This window comes from Heterodontus francisci, chromosome 42 (assembly GCF_036365525.1).
Source record: "Heterodontus francisci isolate sHetFra1 chromosome 42, sHetFra1.hap1, whole genome shotgun sequence".
Taxonomy (NCBI): Eukaryota; Metazoa; Chordata; class Chondrichthyes; order Heterodontiformes; family Heterodontidae; genus Heterodontus; species Heterodontus francisci.
Window position 1 is genome coordinate 19,085,554 of NC_090412.1, and position 22,831 is coordinate 19,108,384.

Genomic DNA, 22,831 nt, shown 5'->3' on the forward strand with positions numbered 1-22,831 from the left:
CCTAGTCCGATGTTAGGATTACCATTTCAAAAATTGGTAGCACCTTGGAATGTCACCAAAGCATCCCTAGAGGAATGGAGACCTGAACTAGGGAGAGGTGACCACTGAGGCAGCAAATCACCCAATTCTAAGGTGGAGCAGATTGATGTTGCTCATTTATCAAATTTACATTGACAGCCTGAGAGCACAGTTGCTGTTTGCCAGCACTCAGCAGCTTTGAATCCTGACAGGGTTCACTCAAGCCTTCCATCCTTGCAGTGTGCATAATATAACTAACGTATTTCAGGAGGTGGGAGAGCAGGGAATTCACGGACTACCCTAGGCAAACTGTCACAAGTACGACCATTGGTTGTAGATAGTAGAATGAATCAGTAGCACCTCATGCTACCATCTAGTGGTGTGAAGATGTTCTTGCTGTCTCTTTCGCTGCCTTTGTTTATTTCGCCATCTCTCTCTGCTTGTCTGTCTTTGATTTTCTCTGTTCACCCATACAAGGACGGGGTGGAACTAGGGGAGGGAATTCCTTTTATTCCAGTCTCCTTTGTGCTGAGTGCCTTGTGTTGTCAGATAAAGGGCCCCACTCAGGCTTGGCTTCTGGCCTATTTCCCACATAGAAAATTGACAAGCATGTCTCCATTGATGTCACCAGTTCTGATAAGGACAATGGAATTTGGGAGTCCAGGTCTGAAATGAGCACAGGCGCCTCATTCCAATATTGAAATGAAACCTGCAGTCCTTTCAGGCAGCTGCCAGAGCCACCTAAAAAAAGGCCCTGACATTTTAGCAATGGCATGAACATGTGCACAACGGGCTGGAGCCTCCGCTATACTAAACTGGTAGCTGTTCCGGTTTTAAATCCATTAAACGGGAAGAACAAAGTTTAATTTTGGTGCCACTGTACCTGTCTAATGCTGCAACCAGTTCCCAAGGACACTCTCCCCTCCAGTGCTATCAGTTCATATTGACACACTTCCCCTCCCTTCCCCCAACTTGACATTATCGTCATCTAACTCAAATTATCCTCCCTCTCCAGTTTAAATTAAAGTTGGCATTTCCCTTTCTACCCAACCCCAAATTACTGTTCGCCCTTTCCCCCCACTTCACAAGAGTGTTAAACAAAATTTGACAATTCTGCAGTTACTGAAGCAGTCAGTGTAGAAATGCAGCAAGACCTGTACAATATCCAGGCTTGGGCTCATAAGCAACAAGTAACATCTGTGCCACACAAGTGCCAGGCAATGATCTCAAACAAGAGAAAATCTAACCATCTCCCCTTGACATTCAATCACATTACGATCGCTGAATCCCCCACCAACATCCTGGGTGTTATCATTGACCAGAAACTGAACTGGATCAGCCACATAAGTCCTGTGCTTACAAGAGCAGGTCAGAGGCTGGGAATTCTGCAGTGGGTAACTCACTTCCAGTCTCCCCAAAGCCTTTCCACCATCTACAAGGCAGGAGTGTGATGGAATACTCTCCACTTGCCTGGTGCAATTCCAACACTCAGGAAGCTTGCCACCATCCAGGACAAAGCAGCCCTCTTGATCAGCACCCCATCCACCATCTTCAACATTCACTGCCTCCACCACCGATGCACAGTGGCAGCAGTGTGTACCATTTCAAGATGTACTGCAACAACTCACCACACCTCCTTCAACAGCACCTTCCAAATCCGTGACCTCCACCAACGAGAAGGACAAGGGCAGCAGGTGCATAGGAAAACCACCATCTGCAAGTTCGTTTCCAAGCCACACACCATCTTGACTTGGATCTATATCACCGTTCCTTCACTGTTACTGGGTCAAAACCCTGGAACTCCCTTCCTAACAGCACTGTGGGTGTACCTACACCAGATAGACTGCAGCGCTTCAAGAAGGCAGCTCACCACCACCTTCTCAAGGGCAATTAGGAATGGGCAACAAATCCTGGCTTTGCCAGTGACGCCCACATCCCATGAGAAAATTTTTTAAAACTGAGCCACTAAATAGGACAGGTGACCAAAAATCTTGTGAAAGTGTTTGGTTTTAAGGAGGTCTTAAAGGCAGACAGAGGTGTAGAGAACCAAAGAGGTTTAGGTAGGGAATTCCAGAGCTTAGAGCCTAGGCAGCTGAAGGCAGCACTCCTAACCTCTCCCTGTAGCGCTGTCTGCCCACTCCCCTCCAGGTCTTGCTGCTGTGTGATTCCAGCCACAGTATGCTGGACCTCCTGAGAGTTCCCACTGAAACTATGTAGTTACTTGACTCACACACACCAGCAGCAGAATCGGAGGTATTGTGGGGGAATAGAGAGGCAGATTGAATCCACAAACGGCTGATGCTTAAAATGTAGATTGTCATGCAGACCCCCACCTGCCGAGAATAAAGCATATTAATGTTGTCATATGAACATTGATTTTAAGCTGTTGCAGGAGTGAAGAAACGACTTTTGAAGATCACCAGACACTGGGCTGGAAGGACATTTGCATACTAAGAGACACTGCTTGTGGAGACAAAGGACTATTCCTAGATCCAATTAACCCAAATGGATTTTGAGCACCAGACATTGAAGGTATAAGGAAGTGCATTCCAGGGCCTGCCAAGGCAATACAATCCACAAACGCAGAAGTGGTTAAGCCAGTTAGTCACATGACTGACCTGCTAGCCCAGTTGTTTTTTTTATTTGTGACAGAGAAAGAAACAGAAGGCAGTTTTTGCAACTGAAGCTGAAACAAGGAAGCCTCTCTCGCTTTCTTCCAAGCTACCGAACCCACGGAAGACACGTACAACTCAAGAGAGAAAAGACTCCGACATTGAAACAAGTTGAAGCGTGAACTGGGCCCCAAAGAATAGCAGGACTTACCGGCAACCAAAGATTCCATATTGAACTCAAAGGACAATAAATAACTACCAGATATTGCCCCAAACTTTTCCCCTTTATTCTTTCTACTTTTTCTGTCTCTATCTGTGTGTGTGTTTATCTTGTATGCATGCTAGCTTGGTCACATCGCATATTCTAATTGTTAACTAGATTAGAGTTTAAGATTAATAAACTTCTACCTTTCTTGTTTAAACCTAAGAAAACTTGTTTGATTTCTTTGCCTTACAATTGGAGCAGTCAACAAGAATTCACTGAAGGTGGAGCTAAAAATAGAGTGTTTCTAAAATTAAACCCTGTTATGGTTAAACCAGGCAAAGGCTGAGAGGGAACCCCGAGACCCCTTCTCACCTGTTCGTAACAGGATACTTGACATGCGCTTAAACACAGAGATAGCTGGTTAACAAATGGAGGTTAACAAGTCAGCAATATAAAAAGGTTGAACAAATCCACATCAAAATTCACTGCATAAAATACCTTCACAAAGAATAATTGTATAGATTTTTATATCAAAAATAAGGATCCTCTACATGAGGAAACATTTAAATCACAATTGATTAAATGCAGAAATTTATCTCAAGACAAATCACCTCAAACATCTCACATCAGCATTTAATAAAATGAGAATCTAAAACAAATTTAATAATGATCTATAATATAATTTCTGAATAGATGTGATGAATTGAGCTTCTTCCTTATTCATATCTGTTTTTTCACCAATACTATTAAATATGGGATTTGAAAGTAATTATTGAATTCTTATATGAAGTAAATTTTGGTTCTATGAATAACTGATTTACTGAATCAAAGTACATTAGTGTGCTCATTGTAAATCACGTATGTGAAGGAAATATTCACAATGGAAAGCGGTATTGTATAGTAAAGGTTGGAGATGCGAGATAGAGGCAGCGAAACAGCAGGTGAGGGAGGGATAGGGCAAAGAGAAGCAGTGGGGAAAAAAGGCAGAGAAAAACCATGGAGAGAGAGAGAAAAACAGAGAAACTTCAGAAAGAAAGGAAAGGGGAAATAGTGGAAAGACAAGGAAATGGAGACATATTGGGGAAGGTTAACAAACAAGTTTACCAGCAAGTGTGGTGGAGCATGAAACTTTGTTCAGAAAGGGGCTGAACAGGTTTCTAGATTCATAATTTGCATTTATATAGCACCTTTTACATAGTGAAACATCTGAAAGCGCTTCACAAAAGCGTAATTAGCAAAATTTGACAGCGAGCCACAGAAGGAGAAATTAGGGCAGATGACCAAAAGTCTGATCAAAGAGGAAGGTTTTAAGGAGTGTCTTAAAGAAGGAATGGAGAGGCAGAGGGGTTTATGGAGGGAATTCCAGAGCTTAGGGTCTAAGCAGCTGGAGGCACTGCCACCATTGGTAGAGCGATTAAAATCGGAGGGAAGACACCGGAAATGGAGGAGTGCAGCGATTCCGGATGGTATTAGGGCTAGAAGATAAATAGGGAGGGGTGAGGCCAAGCAGGGGTTTGAATACAAGGATGAGAATTTTATAACTGAAGTGTTTCAAAAAGTCATCGAGAACAGGACGATGTCCTTTTCCTTCTCTGAACCACTCTGCCAAAAAGCCATCACAGTATCGGGTGTCCGTCAGTCCAGCTGTCTGCCTGTGGACTTGGACCTGCAATTCTTTGTGAACTATTCCCATTGGGGCAACCAAATCACCTCAAACCATTCACTGCCAAAAGGGCGAATAGCTGTGAATACAAGAGTCACACTATTGTCTAAGCACTCTGTACATTGTCAACACCATTGCTGAAATATCAAATGGAAAGGAATTCTTCCAGCAGTAACATTGCTCGAGAAGGCAGTAGCCTTCAGCACTGTACAAATGGTAAAATAAATCCATGAAACAAAATGAATGTAATTTTCTAGGAAACAGGCAGGAGATGCCTGCAACATTTACTTTTATTGCAAAATTATTTGAAGAAATGGGTTTAAAATTGAGTTTTTTTTTTTAAAAGGCTGAATAGCCTCCTTCTATGCTTTAAGATTCTGTGATTCTATGGGGGGTAATTTTAATCTAATTTGCCAATCAGGAAACTGATGGGATTGGGTGCAACACTGCTTTAACACTCCTGCAGCTTTACCCTTCATTGATATTAGTGGTGGATATTACTGGACAAAGTGTTAAACTGGTGTTCCACCCAATCCTGTCAGCTAGGCGGGTTAGGTTAGAGTTCCCGTAGACAGAGGCCATTTGACCAATCGCGCCTGTGTCAGCTCTTTGAAAGCGATGCTTTTCAGTCACATTCATTACGATTAGCAGAATCTCGGCATGGTGATTCATTTGCTCTTGGTGGTGTGGTCAGTTTTGTGGGTGGGGCTGGTTTCTCGCACAATGTGCCTTAAACTAGCACAAAGATTGCGGAAACTTGATTTGCACTTGAAATTCATCGATCCGTTGCACTGTTTTGGCCGATTTCAAGCAAATGGCGCTGAAAAGAAAAACAGCGCAATCTAGTGGAAACTCTAGGCCCTGATCTTTGCTGCGGCCTGGAAAGAGCCCCAAGATTCCCCTCACGGGAAGCTAATCTCTGAAGTGCCCTTACCAGAATGGGCTATCTATCCCAACTAAGCTGATGACCTGATCAAGACTGTGAGCCGCATACAGAAGTATCCAGGAGTTCCAGTCTGTTGCAATTCTGCTGGCAGAGTCGGAACTCTGAACTTTTGGGTCTATAGAATGTTATCACATAGAATGAGGACATTCAGTCCATTGTTTGTGCCAGGTCTAGCTATCCTTTTTGCTCCACTACCCTTTCCTTTCTCCATACCCTTTTAAGTTTCTGTTTTGAAATATTTGTGTACCTCTCTTTTATAAGCTCTTATGGATTCTGCTCCCATTACTGTTTCTGGTAAGGTAATCTATGTCCTAACTGCCATCTATGTAAATATACAGGTGTATTAACCTGTCCCAAAAGTTTACTGTGATGACCTAAAATTTATGTCCACTAGTCACTGCCAGCGGAGATAGTCTTGCAGATTTACCTTATTAAAATCCATCATTTTGAACATCCCAGAACTGATAAAACATCAACCTGAAAAGTTAATGGTTTCTCTCTCCACAAATGCTGCCAGCATTTTCTGTTCTTGTTTCAGATTTCCAGCGTTTGCAGTATTTTGTCTTTGGTCCCACTCATATTCTAACATCAGCAAGTAGCCACTGGGGTAATGCACCTTTCCCTCTGCATTGAACGAGCTTCAGCCTGCAGCTGTGCAGCTCCCAGTACTAGAGCTGCAGAGTTGTACACTATTTAACCTTGGCTTTTACTTGATGCCTTTTGTGTTCAGGTGATGCTGGATTATTAAGGCGTTGGTCTGTTATGCAGTTGGGATATGCTCTGTGTTCCATTGCTCATTGCTCCTCACGTCCACTTCACGGGTAGTGTATTGCGATGGATAGAAAATTGGTTGGCGGACAGGAAACAAAGAGTAGGGATAAACTGGTCTTTTTCCGAATGGCAGGCAGTGACTAGTGGGGTACCACAGGGATCGGTGCTAGGACCCCAGCTATTCACAATATACATTAATGATTTAGATGAGGGAACTAAATGTAATATCTCCAAATTTGCAGATGACACAAAACTGGGTGGGAGGGTGAGTTGTGAGGAGGATGCAGAGAGGCTTGAGGGTGATTTGGACAAGTTGAGTGAGTGGGCTAATGCATGGCAGATGCAGTATAATGTGGATAAATGTGAGGTTATCCACTTTGGTAGCAAAAACAGGAAGGCAGATTATCTGAATGGCTATAAACTGAGAGGGGAATCTGCAGCGAGACCTGGGTGTTCTCGTGCACAGTCGCTGAAGGTAAGCATGCAGGTCCAAAGGGCGGTAAAAAAGGCAAATGGTATATTGGCCTTCATAGCGAGAGGATTAGAGTACAGAAGCAGGGATGTCCTGCTGCAATTATACAGGGCCTTGGTGAGGCCAAACCTGGAAGATTGTGTGCAGTTTTGGTCTCCTTATCTGAGGAAGGATGTTCTCGCTATAGAGGGAGTGCAGCAAAGGTTTACCAGACTGATGTATGAGGAGACATTGAGTCAGTTAGAATTATATTCACTGGAGTTCAGAAGAGTGAGGGGGGGGGATCTCATAGAAACCTATAAAATTCTAACAGGACTTGACAGGGTAGATGTAGGAAGGATGTTCCCGATGGTGGGGGAGTCCAGAACCAGGGGTAAACATTTCAGAACTGAGATGAGGAGAAATTTCTTCACCCAGAGAGTGGTGAGCCTGTGGAATTCGCTACCACAGAAAGCAGTTGAGGCCAAAACATTGTATGCTTTCAAGAAGGAGTTAGATATAGCTCTTGGGGCAAAACGGATCAAAGGGTATGGGGCGAAAGTGGGAACAGGCTATTGAGTTGGATGATCAGCCATGATCATAATGAATGGCAGAGCAGGCTCGAAGGGCCGAATGACCTACTCCTGCTTTCTATGTTTCTATGTCAGTGATTGTTTTGAGACTGATTGGTCCGCTGTGTACACTAGTCATCCTCCTAGCATCTGCCACTGTTAATCAACTAAGCATCATCAGTTGTGATTTGTTATTTCATAGAATAGAGAAGAAGCATTTGTGATTTTCACTTTTTAATATAAGTGTTCATGCTATCTCCTGGAATTTTATTTTCTACTCTGTAATCATACACCAGGTATATTTGTATTAATATTTGATGACACTAATGTAGCTTTATTACTTACTTGCCAGAGGTACAATTCCCACAGCACAATCCACAAGTATTTGATCTTCAACAACCAAGTGGAGACCATGGAGACTCCTATGAGGTAAGAGAAAACCTACTGGTCAAAGGGATCGAAAAACCTCAGCCGCACTAAGGTGAATACTGGCAGCAGGTGCCTGCATGCATTTGGGCACATCTTACAAGCCTGCTACAGGAGGGGACTGTGAAGATAATGGGTCCATGGAGGCTAATTCAATCAGGCACAATTTTTAGGGTAATCGAGGCCTAGAAGTGCCAATGGGGCCTCACTTCTGCCACCGAGCTGACCTGTATACCAGGTTCGTCTCTGGGTCGGAGTTGCTCAGTGGGAGGGAGGCTGGGACTGGCGAGATTCCCAACATTGGGAATTCCTTCCTCTTAGCCCATTCCCTCTGATGACAGGATCCATGTGTAGGGGTGGGCACATGTCCCACTGACCCCTGTGCAGGTTGACTGCAAGCAAGATTCTGAGCAGAAACCCAACATTTACAGGTCCCTTCCTACTTTTCTGGGCCATTGGACCCTGACATGCCCTCTAGGACCATTGTTGGGGGCTGAGAATTTCGGTTCCAGATTTTAGGGTGGTCTTTGTTATTTGAATACCGGCAGACACTCCACATGTGGGCTTGGTGTAATTGCTGACATATATTGAGAATAATTCATTCCCCTGAAGACAGAACAACATTTGCGAACTGCTAATATACAAGAGCATCATGTCATTAGAGGCAACTCTGGGCTCCACTGAAGAAATGAAAAGTAGTTTACAGTCTTTTCTGCTCGCCTATGTTTTTTTTTCCCAAAAATATTCTTGATTCATCAAAATTTGTAAAAAAAAAATACATTACATAACAGTTCCAAGTTGACATTCCAGAAAGTGCAAAAGAAATCAGTTTTCTTCATTACAGAATGTGAGATGCTTCACAACCCTTGCATTACACAGCAAAACCATATTTTGGTATATACAGCCCGAGGGGTTTTGTACAGGTTCCAGCCCCTCAGTTCACTATGGTGGGAGGACCTAACACAGTGAGCCTTTGCAGCATCTGTCCCAAGCTTTAGTGCGTCCCTCAACATGTAGTCCTGGACCTTGGAATGTGCCAGTCTGCAACACTCAGTCGTGGACAATTCTTTGCACTGGAAGACGAGCGAGTTTTGGGCAGACCAGAGAGTGTCTTTCACCAAATTGATGGACCTCCAGCAGCAGCTGATGTTTATCTCTGTGTATGTCCCTGGGAACAGCCCATAGAGCGGAGTCTTCTGATACAGAGCTGCTTGGGATGAACCTCGACAAAAACTACTGCATCTCTTTCCACACCTGCTTTGCAAAGACACATTCCAGAAGGAGGTGAGCAACAGTCGCTTCCCCACCACAGCCATCTTGAGATCAGCGTGCAGAGACGGTGAGATTCCAAACATGCAGGAGGGATCTGACTGGGAGGGCCCTTCTCACCACTAGCCAAGCTACGTCTTGGTGCTTATTTGAAAGTTCTGTTGAGGCATTCAGCCAAATGACTTTGGCAGTCTGCTCTGTGAACCATCCGACAGGATCCACCATCTCCTTTTCCCGTAGGGCCTTGAGGACATTCCGTGTAGACCACTGCCTCAAGGATTGGTGGTTAAAGGTGTTTTTCTGCACAAACTTTTCCACGAAGGATAGGTGGTACGGCACGGTCCAACTGATTACAGGACGATATAGATGGGCAGAGCAGTGGCAGATGGAATTAAATCCTGAGAAGTGTGAGGTGATGCCCTTTGGGAGGATTAACATGGCAAGGGAATATACAATGGATGATAAGACCCTAGGAAGTACAGAGGGTCAGAGGGACCTTGATGTACTTGTCCATAAATCACTGAAGGCAGCAGCACAGGTAGATAAGGTGGTTAGGAAAGCATATGGGATACTTGCCTTTATTAACTGAGGTATAGAAGATAAGAGCACGGAGGTTATGATGGAGCTGTATAAAACGCTAGTTAGGCCACAACTGGAGTACTGTGTACAGTTCTGGTCACCACACTATAGGAAGGATGTAATTGCAATGGAGAGGGTGCAGAGGAGATTCAACAGAATGTTGCCTGGGCTGGAGTATTTCAGCTATGAAGAGAGACTGGATAGGCTGGGGTTGTTTTCCTTGGAGTGGAGAAGGCTGAGGGGGGACATGATTGAGGTATACAAAATTATGAGGGACACTGATAGGATAGATAGGAAGAAACTTTTTCCCTTAGCGGAGTGGTCAATAACCAGGGGCCATATATTTAGGGTAAGGAGCAGGAGGTTTCGAGGGGAGTTGAGGAAAGATTTTTTCACCCAGAGAGTGGTTGGAATCTGGAACACACTGCCTGAAGGGGTGGTAGAGGCAGGAACCCTCACAACATTTAAGTAGTATTTAGTTGAGCACTTGAAACGCCATTGCATACAAGGCGACTGGCCAAGTGCTGGAAAATGGGATTAGATTGGATGGGTGCTTGATGGTCGGCGCAGACACTTTGGGCCGAAGGGCCTGTTTCCGTGCTGTATAACTCTGACTCTAACTGGATGGAGCAATGTGACCAGACCCACCCTTCGCAACACCGGGGACAGATAGAACCTCAGCATGTAGTGACACTTGGTGTTTGTGTACTGGGGCTCTAGGCACAGCTTGGTGCAACTGCACACAAAAGGTGGTCATCAGGATGAGGGCGACGTTGGGTACATTTTACCTGCCCTTATCCAGAGGTTTGAACATCGTGTCCCTCCGGACCCAGTCCATTTTGGATCTCCAGATAAAGCGGAAAATGGCTCGAATGACCGCCACGGAGCAGGAGTTGGATGTGGGCCAGACCTGTGCCACATACAGCAACGTGAGCACCTCACACCTGATGACCAAGTTCTTACCCACAATGGAGAGAGATCGCTGCTCCCACGTGTTCAGTTTATGGCATACCCTGGCTATTCGCTCCTTCCAGGTTTGGGCATATGCCCCGGCCCTTCCGAACCGTATCCCCAGCACCTTCAGGTAGTCCGACCTGACGGTGAAGAGGACAAAAGAAATGTCAGCCCAGTTCCCCAAGAACATGGCCTCATTCTTGCCATGGTTAACTTCTGGCCCCCGAGGCCAGTTTGAACTGGTCGCGGTGAATCACTAGATTAGAATAAGAGTGTGGATGTTATGAACAGTGTCAAATTTTTATTAACTCACAAATGACTCCCATCTTTAAGATGCTTCTGGGTGCAGCATATTAAATTTCTCATCATTTGCAAATGCAAATTAAGTTATTAGTACAACCTTATTTTCCTAAAGTCTTTTCATAAATCCTGTTTCTAGTTCGACAATAAAAAAAATCTATAATCATGTGTAATTTGCATATGTAAATTAGGCTAGTTCATGACTCGCTGTGTAACAAAATAAATTCTCAACTCGCCTTTGTTTTTTTTTGCCAATTATTTTAAATCCTCTGGTTACCTACATTCATGCTCATGGAAAGACGGTACATTTGGAGCTGCCCTAGAGTATGAGCAGTGGAATGGGCCCGGTCTCTGACATGTTTGCATGTAGTGAGGTTTGCACTTGAAATTTGTAATCTATTCCTCTTAAATTCCAAATTTCTAAAGCTTTGACGTCAAACATTCTCAACTGGAGTACATAGTGCACATCTGTACGTCTCAATGACGTCAGTTCGTCTGCAGTTTCTAGACAGTTTTTCATCTGTCCTCTTTTTCCACGTTGCAGAGTACAGGGAATAATGGCATTCCTCTAACACACTCGACTCAAGAGCAGGAAGTGAAAGCCAACCTCGATACCACACGAAGCCTCAAACACAGCACCGACTGGTAAAAAGCTGTCGATTTATTCTGTAATTAGATTAGAGATACAGCACTGAAACAGGCCCTTCGGCCCACCGAGTCTGTGCCGAACATCAACCACCCATTTATACTAATCCTACACTAATCCCATATTCCTACCAAACATCCCCACCTGTCCCTATATTTCCCTACCACCTACCTATACTAGTGACAATTTATAATGGCCAATTTTACCTATCAACCTGCAAGTCTTTTGGCTTGTGGGAGGAAACCGGAGCACCCGGAGGAAACCCACGCAGACACAGGGAGAACTTGCAAACTCCACACAGGCAGTACCCGGAATCGAACCCGGGTCCCTGGAGCTGTGAGGCTGCGGTGCTAACCACTGCGCCACTGTGCCTTAATCTTAGCAGTGAGGTTTGCAGATATCACTAAGGCCCTCGAATTGCTCCTTGCTGTGTGGAACTAACCATCCAGATCTGAGGAAATGCTGTCATTGAGTTTACTGTATCCAGACTGGGAATGTGAGCCATCAGCCAGAGTTCCTGCTCCTGATTGCTATCTGGTCCCTCCTTACAGAAAGTGTGTGCGCCCAGATTGCAGGGGAAAGGCAAGACTGGGCTCGGTTCTGATGCCCTCCGCAATCAGACGGTGTGTCCGCACACAGGGCTGGCCAGGCGTGTGAATACTAGCTTTTTGGACAAGGTACCAGAGTATGGCTGACTTGTAGAACAGTCTCTGTCATCAGTCAGTGTCATCTAGAGAAGAGTTCAAACAGGCATGATGGGCCAAATGTCATTTTAACCAGTTATGATTCAGAGCAATGGGTAGACTATTCTCTTCAATAATGAATTACCGCTCTCCTGTGCCATCACTCAATCACAACATTGGGACTTTAACATCATGTAACACAGAACTGGGTGAATTTCCATGGGAGTTCTCACAATCGCCTGTGGAAAACCCAAAGAATTAGTGTCACTCTGTTTCTCTGGATCCTTGGACAAAGTTACCCCAGCTAATCAAGACAAACCACAATAGATATTCACCCGCATTGTATTATAACAGTTGATTTCCTGTGGCACTCTTCACGGATAAGAAATAGGGGGAATTTTCCCATTTAAATGATTCAAGCATGGGACTGTACCCACTGGAAATGCATATTGGGAATTTAGCTATTTCTGTAAATTCATTTGCAGGATGTTGGCTTTGCTGGTGAGATCAGAACTTATTGCCCATCCCGAGGGCAGTTAAGTGTTGCCCATGTTCGTGTGGGGGCTGGGCTCACATACAGGGCAGACCAGCTAAGGAGGGCAGATTTCCTTCCCTGTAGGACATGAGTGAACCAATTGGGGTTTTACAGTAATCTGATGGTTTTGTCACCTTTAGTTTTACTGAAACCAGCTTTTTAAAAAAAACTGAAATATGCAGACTGCGCATTTTTTCCATTTGTGGGATGGGAATGTCACTGGCAATGCCAGCATTCGTTGATCCTTATTGGCCTCTGTTACATTTTTACAAAATTATTATATAAAGGCAGCATCTCAATGCAATAAGAATTTAGTTCTATTGCAGCAAAGAGAAACCTTAATCGATTTCAAAACCCTTACAGGGTAAATAAGTTATGGACTTTGTATGTCTGCAAAACACAGGGAAGTCAGCCATTCTGTTTTACTTTAAAGCTCAGTGAACTGCATCCAGAATCACTCGGGAGCAGAGTTATTGATTTCTAAGTATGAAGATCAAGGAAGAGATGAAGAAGAGAAATATAGTTCCGATGGCTGGAGCAGTGATGAGGATTTGCCTTGCTCCTCTTGCAGAGTACCTGCTCCTCCTACAGGTGAGCTTGCGAATAACAGGCCTTCTTGTAGATACTGCTGCAGGAACATTATTCCATCACACTGAAAATAAAGGACATGAGCTGTGACTGTTTTCGAAAAGAAAATGGATTCTGTGCGAGAAACTTGTAAATTAAAGTTGCACTCAGTAAAAATTCACTCCAAGGAATTGTTATAGTTATTACTCATTATTTTAAAATTTACTACAGACATGCTGTTAATAATGTTAAGACTGAGAACAAAAGTCAAGCTCGAGGGTTACTTATCAGATAAATGCACTTGCTAAGACTCAGCTGAACTAGGGATTGGACAGTTACAAATGGCTTTAGTCCTTACATTACCTCACTACCCCTTTGCAGTCTCTTCTCTCTCCACACCCCGCCCATCTTTTGACAGACTGCAGCAATACCTTTCACACCCACCTGTATAGGTGTCAGATGCAGTTCAGTGGTGCCACTCTCACCCGAGTCAGAAGGGCAGATGTTCAAGTCCCACTCCAGAAACCCGAGCCCATAATCCAGGCTGACACTCCAGTGAAGGCGCTATCTTTTGGATGAAACCAAGTCCCTATTTGTCCTGTCAAGTGGATCGAAAAGACCCAGTAGCACTTGTAAAAGAGCAGGGGAGTTCACCCCAGTGTCCTGGCCAGTGTTACCACTCAACCAGCATCACAAAACAAATGGGTCAATACCTCATTGCTCCCGATTGCTGTGTGCAAATTGGCTACTGTCTTTCTCTATCTTATTTTCATTGGCTGTAAACTGCTTTGGTACATACTGAGGTTGATATATAAATGCAGTTCTTTCTTAATCAAAAAACCCACTGAAATGACAGTGACAGATTTCTGACAGCAAACGGGGTCTGACTTGGTACTACCGCAGTGAATGAGACACTGAATACACCATTTTATATAACTTTTCCCAACACATGGTCAAGATCATTAACTGTTGTCCTAATACTCCTGTTTCCAGCACTTGTGTTATGCTCATTTCCCCAAGTGCTGCAGAGTGGAAAAGGTTGCCGGGATCCCATGATATCAGATCTCCAGCCCCTTTACACTGCCCTGGGGTTTCCAGAGTTCTCCAAATGCTGCAGGTGGTCCTGTTCCTGCAATAGGTGCTGTCCTAGCCTTGTAATGTTCCTCACTATACAATTAAGGGGTGCACAATTTCCAGTGGATTCCAGGGATGCTGTCACTGGGCCTTGCACTTCGATTTCCCACACAGACACCAAGGGTCTGACTGGGAGTGGCAGCAAGACAAAGTGGACCATAAAGGTACATCAAAGATTTATTTAACAGTGAAGCGCCCTGTCTTTAGGCCTCAGAGCCTTTATAGTGCTCACTGGAAAAAAGCAGAAGGCTCCAAACCTGTCACCTGTTAGGTCTGTGCTGTTGACTCTGGCATCATCTCCTGCACAAGCACTGACTGGGATGCGGGCCTGTCCCAGGTGTCTGACTGGGCTAACAGTCTGGGACACCACATTCAGATATGCTGTGCTTGTTCTATACCCAGGCAAGGGAGGAGGTGGAATATCAGGAAGACGATAGGGCACCATCTAAGTGCAATTTCTCTTCCTTTAGAGGTCTTTCCTTTAACTTATAATGTAAACAGATACTATGTTGACCTGAAATATCCCACAAATGTAAAGGGAGTAGAAATTGATCTTGGATGGTCGGGTAAAATGGGCTGATTCGCTACCGCCCAAAATGAGTTTCTACCCCAAGGTCTTTCTAATGCGGACTTGCTTTCAAACTTCACCGAGCACTGTGTTTTCTCTATGCCTCCATTAGGTAAGCCCATGGTGTCAGAAGTTGAGTTGATCAGTTGGCCTGTGGTGAAGACTCCAGTGGGCAGTAGATATTCAGGAGAGAGCCTGGTAGCTCTCATTGAAAACCTACAACAGAAGCTGGAACAGCAGCAGCCTCTTAGGGAATTTACGGTGAGCTCCATGTGAATAGTCTGTTCCACAGCAATGACTTATTCCTGAGATATTTGGATGCATGGAAAATACCACTGTGGTGGGGGGGGGGGGGTGGGAGGGGGGGGGTCACGTTTCCTCGGAGTTGTTCCTCCTCTGTAGCTTCACTGCAGGTACAGCAGTAATCCAATTTACAACAGCAACATATATTTATAGAGCATCTTTAATGTAATAAAGTGTCAATGGCACTTTACAGGAGCATTATAAACCAACTTGCAAACAGACTGGTTTAATGTCACCCTGTTGCTGGGGAGAGTGTTGGAGTTGATAGCTGGGGAACGGCGTTTGGAGCAGGGACTTAAAATGATGGCTTCTGTCATCCCAATATTTAATTGGAGGAAATTTGTGCTCATCCAGTACTGGATGTTAGATAAGCAGTCTGACTATTTAGAGACAGCGGAGCAGTCGAAAGAGGTGATGGTGAGGGAGAGCTGGGTGTCATCACCATAGATGTGAAAACTAATGCTGTGTTTTTGGATGATGTCACTGAGGGGCAGCACGTAGATGATAAATAGGAGGGGGCCAAGGATAGACCCTTGGGGGACACCAAAAGTAGCAGTACAAGAATGGGAAAAGCAGCCATTGCAAGTGATCCTCAGGCTGCAATTAGATCAGAATGACGTCAGCTAAGAGCAGTGCCACTCGGCTGGATGACAGATGAGAGGCATCGGAGGAGGATGGTGTGGTTAACTGTATCAAAGATTGTAGACAGGTGAGGGATAAGGAGGAATAGTTTCTTTGTCACAGTCACATAGCATGTCATTTCTGACTTTGATAAGAGCTGTTTCAGTACTCTCAGTAGGGGTGGGAACCTGATTGGAGGGATCCAAACATGGAGTTCCGGGAAAGATGGGCACGGATTTGGGAGGCGACAACGCGTCCAAGGAGTTGAGAGGAAAGGGAGGTTGGAGATGGGGGTCTAGTTGGCAAAGGGTTGGTTTTTTGAGGAGAGGGTGATGATGGCAAGTGTAAAGGAGAGAGGGACAACACCTGAAGAGAGAGAACGGTTATCAATATCGGCTAACATGGGCACCAGGAGGGGAGGTTGGGTGGTCAGCAGTTTAGTGGAAAAAGGGTCAAGAGAGCAGGTGGAGGGGTCTCGAACTTAGTAACAAAGTAGTCCATGAGCTCCTCACACTTATTGTCGGAGGCGAAGGTGGAGGGGACAGGGTTTAAGAAAAGTGTTTGCAGTAGAGAAAAAAAAACAGGGGTTATCTTTGCATTCCAGGATCATCCTGGAATAGTGAGCAGTTTTAGCACGTGAGAGCAGGACCCGATAGTGTTTTATGTGGTCCAGCCAGATCTGGCGGTGGATAACTAAATCAGTTGTCTGCCATATCCATACAAGTCTACAACCCTTGGAGTTAAGGGAGCAGAGATGAGGGCCGTACCAGGGGGAACTGTCGAGAGAGAGAGAGAGTGTGTAATGGTTTTATTGGGGTATTGGGCATCAAAGGTAATAGGTAAGGGTGCGGTTGAGCAAATCAGTGGCTGCAGAGGTTTCTAATGTGCCTTCAACCAAGTTACAGCAGCAGAGTGGATCAGGCCTCGAGGGAATTCCCAACCACCTTGTTTTTTTCCCTGCTCCACCCCTCCAGTTGCCCTTAAGATGGTGGTGGGCCTTCTTTTTGAACCACTGCAATCTGTGTGGTAAAGATAGTCCCACAATGATGTTAGGTAGGATATGCCTCAAAACAACCACAGCAGTCTTCCTTTGTGCCAGAGCTGACTCTAGCCACTGGAGAGTTTTCTCCCAATTCCCACTGACTTCACTTTTACTAGGACTCCTTGGTACCACACTCATTCGAATGCTGGATTGGTGAAGGGGCAGTCACTCTCACCTCACCTCTACAATTTAGCTCTTGTCTCCCTGTTTTGATCAAGACTGCAGTGAGGTCTGGAGCTGAGTTTCCTGCAGGATCCAAACGGAGCATCAGTGAGCAGGTTACCAGCATTTGACAGCACTTGTTGATGACTCATTCAATCAATCACTTTGTTGATGATTGGGAGTAGGCTGATCAGCTTTAATTGTCCGGGTTGCATTTGCTTTGATTCTACGGGACAGGACATACCTGGGCAATATTCCTTCACATTACGAGATAGATGTCAGTGTTGTGGCTGTGCTAGAAGAGGTTGGCAAGGGGTGTAGCTAGTTCTGGAGCACAGGTCTTCAGCATTACAGCCAATATGTTATCGGAGCCCATGGTCTTTGCTGTATCCAGTGTCCATCAAGTCAGGAGAGTGACAAGAGTTGGTTGCATAGACTTCTTGCCAACTTAGCTGAGTACTTTACAACTTTCTGGACACTGGGTTCAACAATTTCAGGCCATCACTACTGCTCCCATATTTTCAGAAAGCAGCTGTTGGTGATGATTCTGCTATTGCCATTTACACCTCCTCTAGACCCATCGTCTGTTTAATTTGTCCTATTACCATCTCCTTTTGCCTTGCACCTTCATCCCTTCTGTTCTTTCCTCCCCTCTTCCCTTTCCCTGTCACTGTACCTGCTTAAAACCTGTTTTGGTCTCTAACTATTACCAGTTCTGAAGAAAAGTCACAGAGCTGAAATGTTACTGTTTCTCTCTCCACAGATGCTGCCAGACCTGCGTATTTCCAGCATTTTCTGTTTCTATTTCACATTTCCAGCATCCGCTGTAGTTTGTTTTTGTATTGGCTCAGTGCCACACTGAATGGTATCCTTGTCCACTGGGCTGGCTTTAATTCATTTTGAAGTTATCAGAACTGTTCTGTTGACATCATTGGCACAGTGGAACCTTCATCTGGCACAGTGGAGGGGACTCCTCCGCCAATGGACAGGAAAATGGACAGTCCAAGTTTTACTGTACAAGCTGTCGAATAGCCAGACAGCTGGCTAGATTACTAAGACATGTCTCTGTAATGGTCTATTTAGAGGGCTTTTTTTTTTGCTTGCTGAATGAAGATATATCAACTAGTTGACAATTATAAGTCCAAATCTCCAGGCTGTATCACTGATAGTCAAGCCTAATAAGCCAGTTACAGTGCAACCTCTGTTATCTTCTCTCCCATAAACCATAGCTTTGATTCAGTGTCAATTGGGCAGGTAGCCAGAGTTAGGCCAGGTTCAAGTGATGGACAATAATCTGTAATGGGTGCGGAGAGCAGTGCATCAGGTCAGGAGAGCAACTAGAGTTGGACCAATACTTGTGAGGATTAGGATTCTAGGTTGGGAAACCAATGGAAGTTGGGTCGATAAACCTGTGAAGATGGATACACCAGGTCAGGAGAGCAGCAGGGCTCAGGGTTTTGGATGGGATGACCAGCAGGTGACAGTGAAATGCGAATACTTTTCGTAGCCTTTCTGCCATTTTATTTGGCATATTTTCCAAGTGGGAAATGCCATTTAAGAGCTTAGAAAGTATCATTTGATATCTTAGATATACCCATATGTAAAATATAGTGTCACCTTCTCTTGGTTTACAATATTTACATTCTGCAGCTTGTACAGTAAAACATGGACTGTCCATTTTCCTGTCCATTGGCGGAGGAGTCCCCTCCACTGTGCCAGATGAAGGTTCCACTGTCATTGCTGAAACACAATAGTTGCCACTTTATTGTACTTTGTCATGCAGGCCCCCACCTGCCAGGAATGAGGCACATTAATTTTGTCACATGGACATTAAACTTCAGATTGTTGCTGGGAAGAAAAGAGGGCCTATTACAAGGAATTGCCAGGCCCTAGCTGGAAAGCCATTTTTGCATACTAGCAGACAGTGTTGGAACAAAGGAACCAGTCCCTGCTCCCAATACATAGAACGGATGTGGTCAGACCAGTTTAGTCACATGACTAACTGGCTGTTGCAGAGTTTTGAACTGAGTTTTAAATTGGAGAAAACAGTGTTTGAAGACAGAAAGCTCCTGGCTCTTGAAGCAGAGCTCCTCTTCTCCTGTCTGCTCCCATCTCTTTCTCATCAGCTTTGGAATCCATTGAAGCCACATGAACCCCAAGAGAGAAAAGTCTCCTACAGTGAACAAGGTTTAAGAAGAATACTGGGCCCCGACAAAAAGCAAGAATTACCTACAAGCAAGGATGCTACACTGAGCTCGAAGCACAGTAACAAGAAACTCTTCAGATATTGCCTCAAACCTCTCCACTTTATTTTTCTTCTGCTCTTTTCTGTCCCTATTGTATGTGTGTATCACATACCACATACGCATGCTAGCATGGGCGCGTCATGTATCCGTAGGCGTTAACCGAATTAGAGTTTAAGTTTAATAAATTTCACTTTTCTTCTTCAAACCCAAGAAAGCCTGTTTCTGCTTGTTTATTTGCCTTATAATTGGAAAGCGGTGGACAAGGATTCACCAAGGGGGAGCTCAAAATACAGTGTGTTAAAAAAAAACCCTGTTACAGTAAGACCAAGTGAAAGCTGAAAGGGACCCCTAGACACCTTTCTCACCTGGTCGTAACATAACCAAAAACACTGCCACAAATTAACGTCAGCCCCTTGCTTTAAATCAATCCTTTCAGAATATAAAGTCAAACTCACCAAAACCTACCCCTTAACGCCACAAGTCATCTGATAGAAGAGTACAATAAAACTTTAAACAGCATATTTAAAAGCTGTTGAAAGTTAAGTCCTTTACAATTGACTTTACTTCATGAAATGTAAAGATAGGTTAAGTGCTGGAAAGAGGCTGCTCGTTTCAAACGTGAATAGTTTACATGTCATTTGCTTTCAATGAGCTAGGTTGCCGACTGTACCACAATGAGTGATATAGAAGGTTGTACTCTTCAGAGTCTTGTGTTGATCTGAAACAGCTACACTCTGCAGAACTTACGAAATGCTATTGCCTTGCATCCTTATTTTCTAGTAGGATTGCTTGTAGTAAAATACTCATTGATTTCTTAGTTAAACCTTTTAAAGGTCTTGTGATGGGATTATCCAGCTCAGTGGGCTGAACACAAGTTCTTTCTTAGCAGTCTGTCTGAATTAACTAGAGAAAACAGTTTTACCAGCTACATTAATGAGGTATATAGACTGGTCAAGTGATTACCAATACAGCTTGGTGATTATGAAAGACAATGCTAAAGGGCTGAATTTCTCAATGCGTACTCCCAGTACAGATCCCCTCTTTCTTTCACACAGAGGGTTAAGATCTGGAACACACCACCTAAAATTGAAATAGAATCAGATTCCATTGGAACTTTCAAAGTGCAATTGAACATGTATTTGAAGAGGACTAATTTATAAGGTTATAGGAAAAAAGCTGGGGTTTGGGACTAAATGACAGTTCCTATGGTTTTCTACGGTTCCTTCAAAGAGCGAGTAGAGTCACGACAGGCTGAATAGCCTTTTATGCTGCAAGATTCTAAAATTGTGAGGCGTGCACCCCCACGGGTGAGCCTCCACACTGGGCGTGCACATTCAACAAATCAGTTGTGAATAATACAGTATTAAAGATCTGTGGCTAGATGTCAGTGAATGAATTTGTCACTAAATGCAGTCCGATTAATTTGCATTCAAAACCATTTAAGGAAAAGGAGCTAAGAATACTTCTTAACCCTTCCAATACTGTGGAAATGATTGCTTTCCAGCACTCCCTGTTTTTGATGTGATGTTTGTGTCAAATATGGGTGTTAAAATGAACTTGAAGCTTGTTTCAGGGAACATAAAAACAAAGCCTTTTCAGAATATTTGAGTGGTGTTTAATTTACATTAGGATTTATATTCAATATTTGATCTAAAAGAAAAACTAACCTGCCGAGGGAGGCAGGTATTTCCCTGAATCCAGTGACCAGATGGATTGCATTCTAGGTTGCTAAAGGAAGCCAGGGAGGAAATAGCAGATGCGCTGAGGATCATCTTCAAATCCTCACTAGATACAAGAGAGGTAGCAGACGATTGGAGGTCTGCGAATGTTGTACTATTGTTTAAAAAGGGTGCAAGGGATAGACCAAATAATTATAGGCCAGTCAGTCTGACCTCAGTCGTGGGTAAATTGTTAGAATCTCTTCTGAGGGACAGGATAAACAGCCACTTAGAAAGGCAGGGATTAATCAGGGATAATCAGCATGGATTTGTTAGGGGAAGGTCATATCTTACTAACTTAATTGAATTTTTTGAGGAGGTAACAAGGAGGACTGATGAGGGTAGTGCAGTGGATGTGGTCTACAAGGATTTTAGTAAGGCATTTGACAAGGTCCCAAATGGCAGACTGGTCAGTAAAATGAAAGTCCATGGGATACTGGGGAATGTGGCAGGTTGGATCCAGAATTGGCTCAGGCACAGGAAACAAAGGGTAGTTGTCAACGGATGTTTTTGTGAATGGAAAGCTGTTTCCAGTGGTGTTCCACAGGGCTGAGTGTTGGGTCCCTTGCTATTTGTGGTATATATTAACGATTTGGACTGAAGTAGGAAGCATGATTGGGAAATTTGCAGATGACACAAAAATTGGCCGTTTAGTTGATAGTGAAGAGGATAGCCATAGGCTCCAGAAAGATATCAATGGTTTGGTTGAGTGGGCAGTAATGCATTTGGGGAGGGCAAATAAAGCGAGGGAATACACAATAAACGGGAGGATGTTGAGAGGGGTAGAAGAAGGGAGAGACCTTGGAGTGCATGTCCACAGGTCCCTGAAGGTGGCAGAACAGAGTGGTGAAGAAGTCATATGGAATGCTTTCCTTTATTGGCCCAGGTATAGAATTCCAAAGCGTGGATGTGATGCTGGAACTGTATAAAATGCTGGTTAGGCCACAGTTGGAGTATTGTGTACAGTTCTGGTCACCACATTACAGAAAGGACATAATTGCACTGGAGAGAGTACAGAGGAGATTTACAAGAATGTTGCCAGGGCTCAAAAGTTGCAGCGATGAGGAAAGATTGGATAGGCTAGGGTTGTTTTCCCTAGAACAGAGGAGGCTGAGGGGGTGACTTAATAGAGGTGTACAAAATTATGAGGGGCTGAGATAGAGCAGACAGGAAGGACCTATTTCCCCTAGCGGAGAGGTCAATTACCAGGGGGCACAGATATAAGGTGATTGGTAGAAGGATTAGAGGGGACATGAGGAAAAACATTTTCACCCAGAGGGTGGTGGGTGTCTGGAATTCACTGCCTGGATTGGTGGTGGAGGCAGAAACCCTCAATTCTTTTAAAAGCTACCTGGACATGCACCTGAAATGCTGGAACCTGCAAGGCTATGGACCAGGTGCTGGAAGGTGGGATTAGATTGGGCAGCTAGTTTTTTCAACCGGCATGGACACGATGGGCTGAATGGCCTCCTACTGTGCCGTAATTTTTCTATGGTTCTAATTGGAGAATTAAATATGGATGTGGAATATTATTCCATCATATTCAGTGTGTCCAGCCTCTGTAAAAAAAAAATCACTGGGATTTCAGAATCGGTTTGAGGAGTCATTTTCCAAAAATATATAAATACATTTCAGTATATAATCACCGGAAGCTATTGAGCACTTTAAATCTGGGCATCGCATGGCATGGTCACAGCTGCACTACTGTCAGAGGGAGAAGTAATGCAGCCTTGAATTTAAACAGGCATTACCAGCAGGCCTTTGATCTAATGTGTGGTTCCAAGGCTGACCAGGGAGATCCACTCTGAAAGGATGAGAGACAAATTGTCTTTCAGTGACA

General features: G+C 44.2%; 1 protein-coding gene across 9 annotated transcripts in view; it reads left to right on the forward strand.

Moving 5' to 3' along the window:
* The window catches only part of ptpn20 (protein tyrosine phosphatase non-receptor type 20), a 332,558-nt gene that overhangs the window by 276,048 nt on the left and 33,679 nt on the right, over positions 1-22,831 (forward strand). For 8 of the 9 annotated variants that reach the window (XM_068020701.1, XM_068020694.1, XM_068020700.1 and 5 more), the window contains 4 exons: positions 7,591-7,667; positions 11,311-11,411; positions 13,064-13,221; positions 15,012-15,160. In XM_068020701.1, the coding sequence (XP_067876802.1) occupies positions 7,591-7,667; positions 11,311-11,411; positions 13,064-13,221; positions 15,012-15,160 (485 nt within the window). Of the gene's footprint in view, positions 1-2,401; positions 3,001-7,590; positions 7,668-11,310; positions 11,412-13,063; positions 13,222-15,011; positions 15,161-22,831 lie in introns of those variants that run through there. The other variant, XM_068020703.1, reaches the window with a different exon arrangement.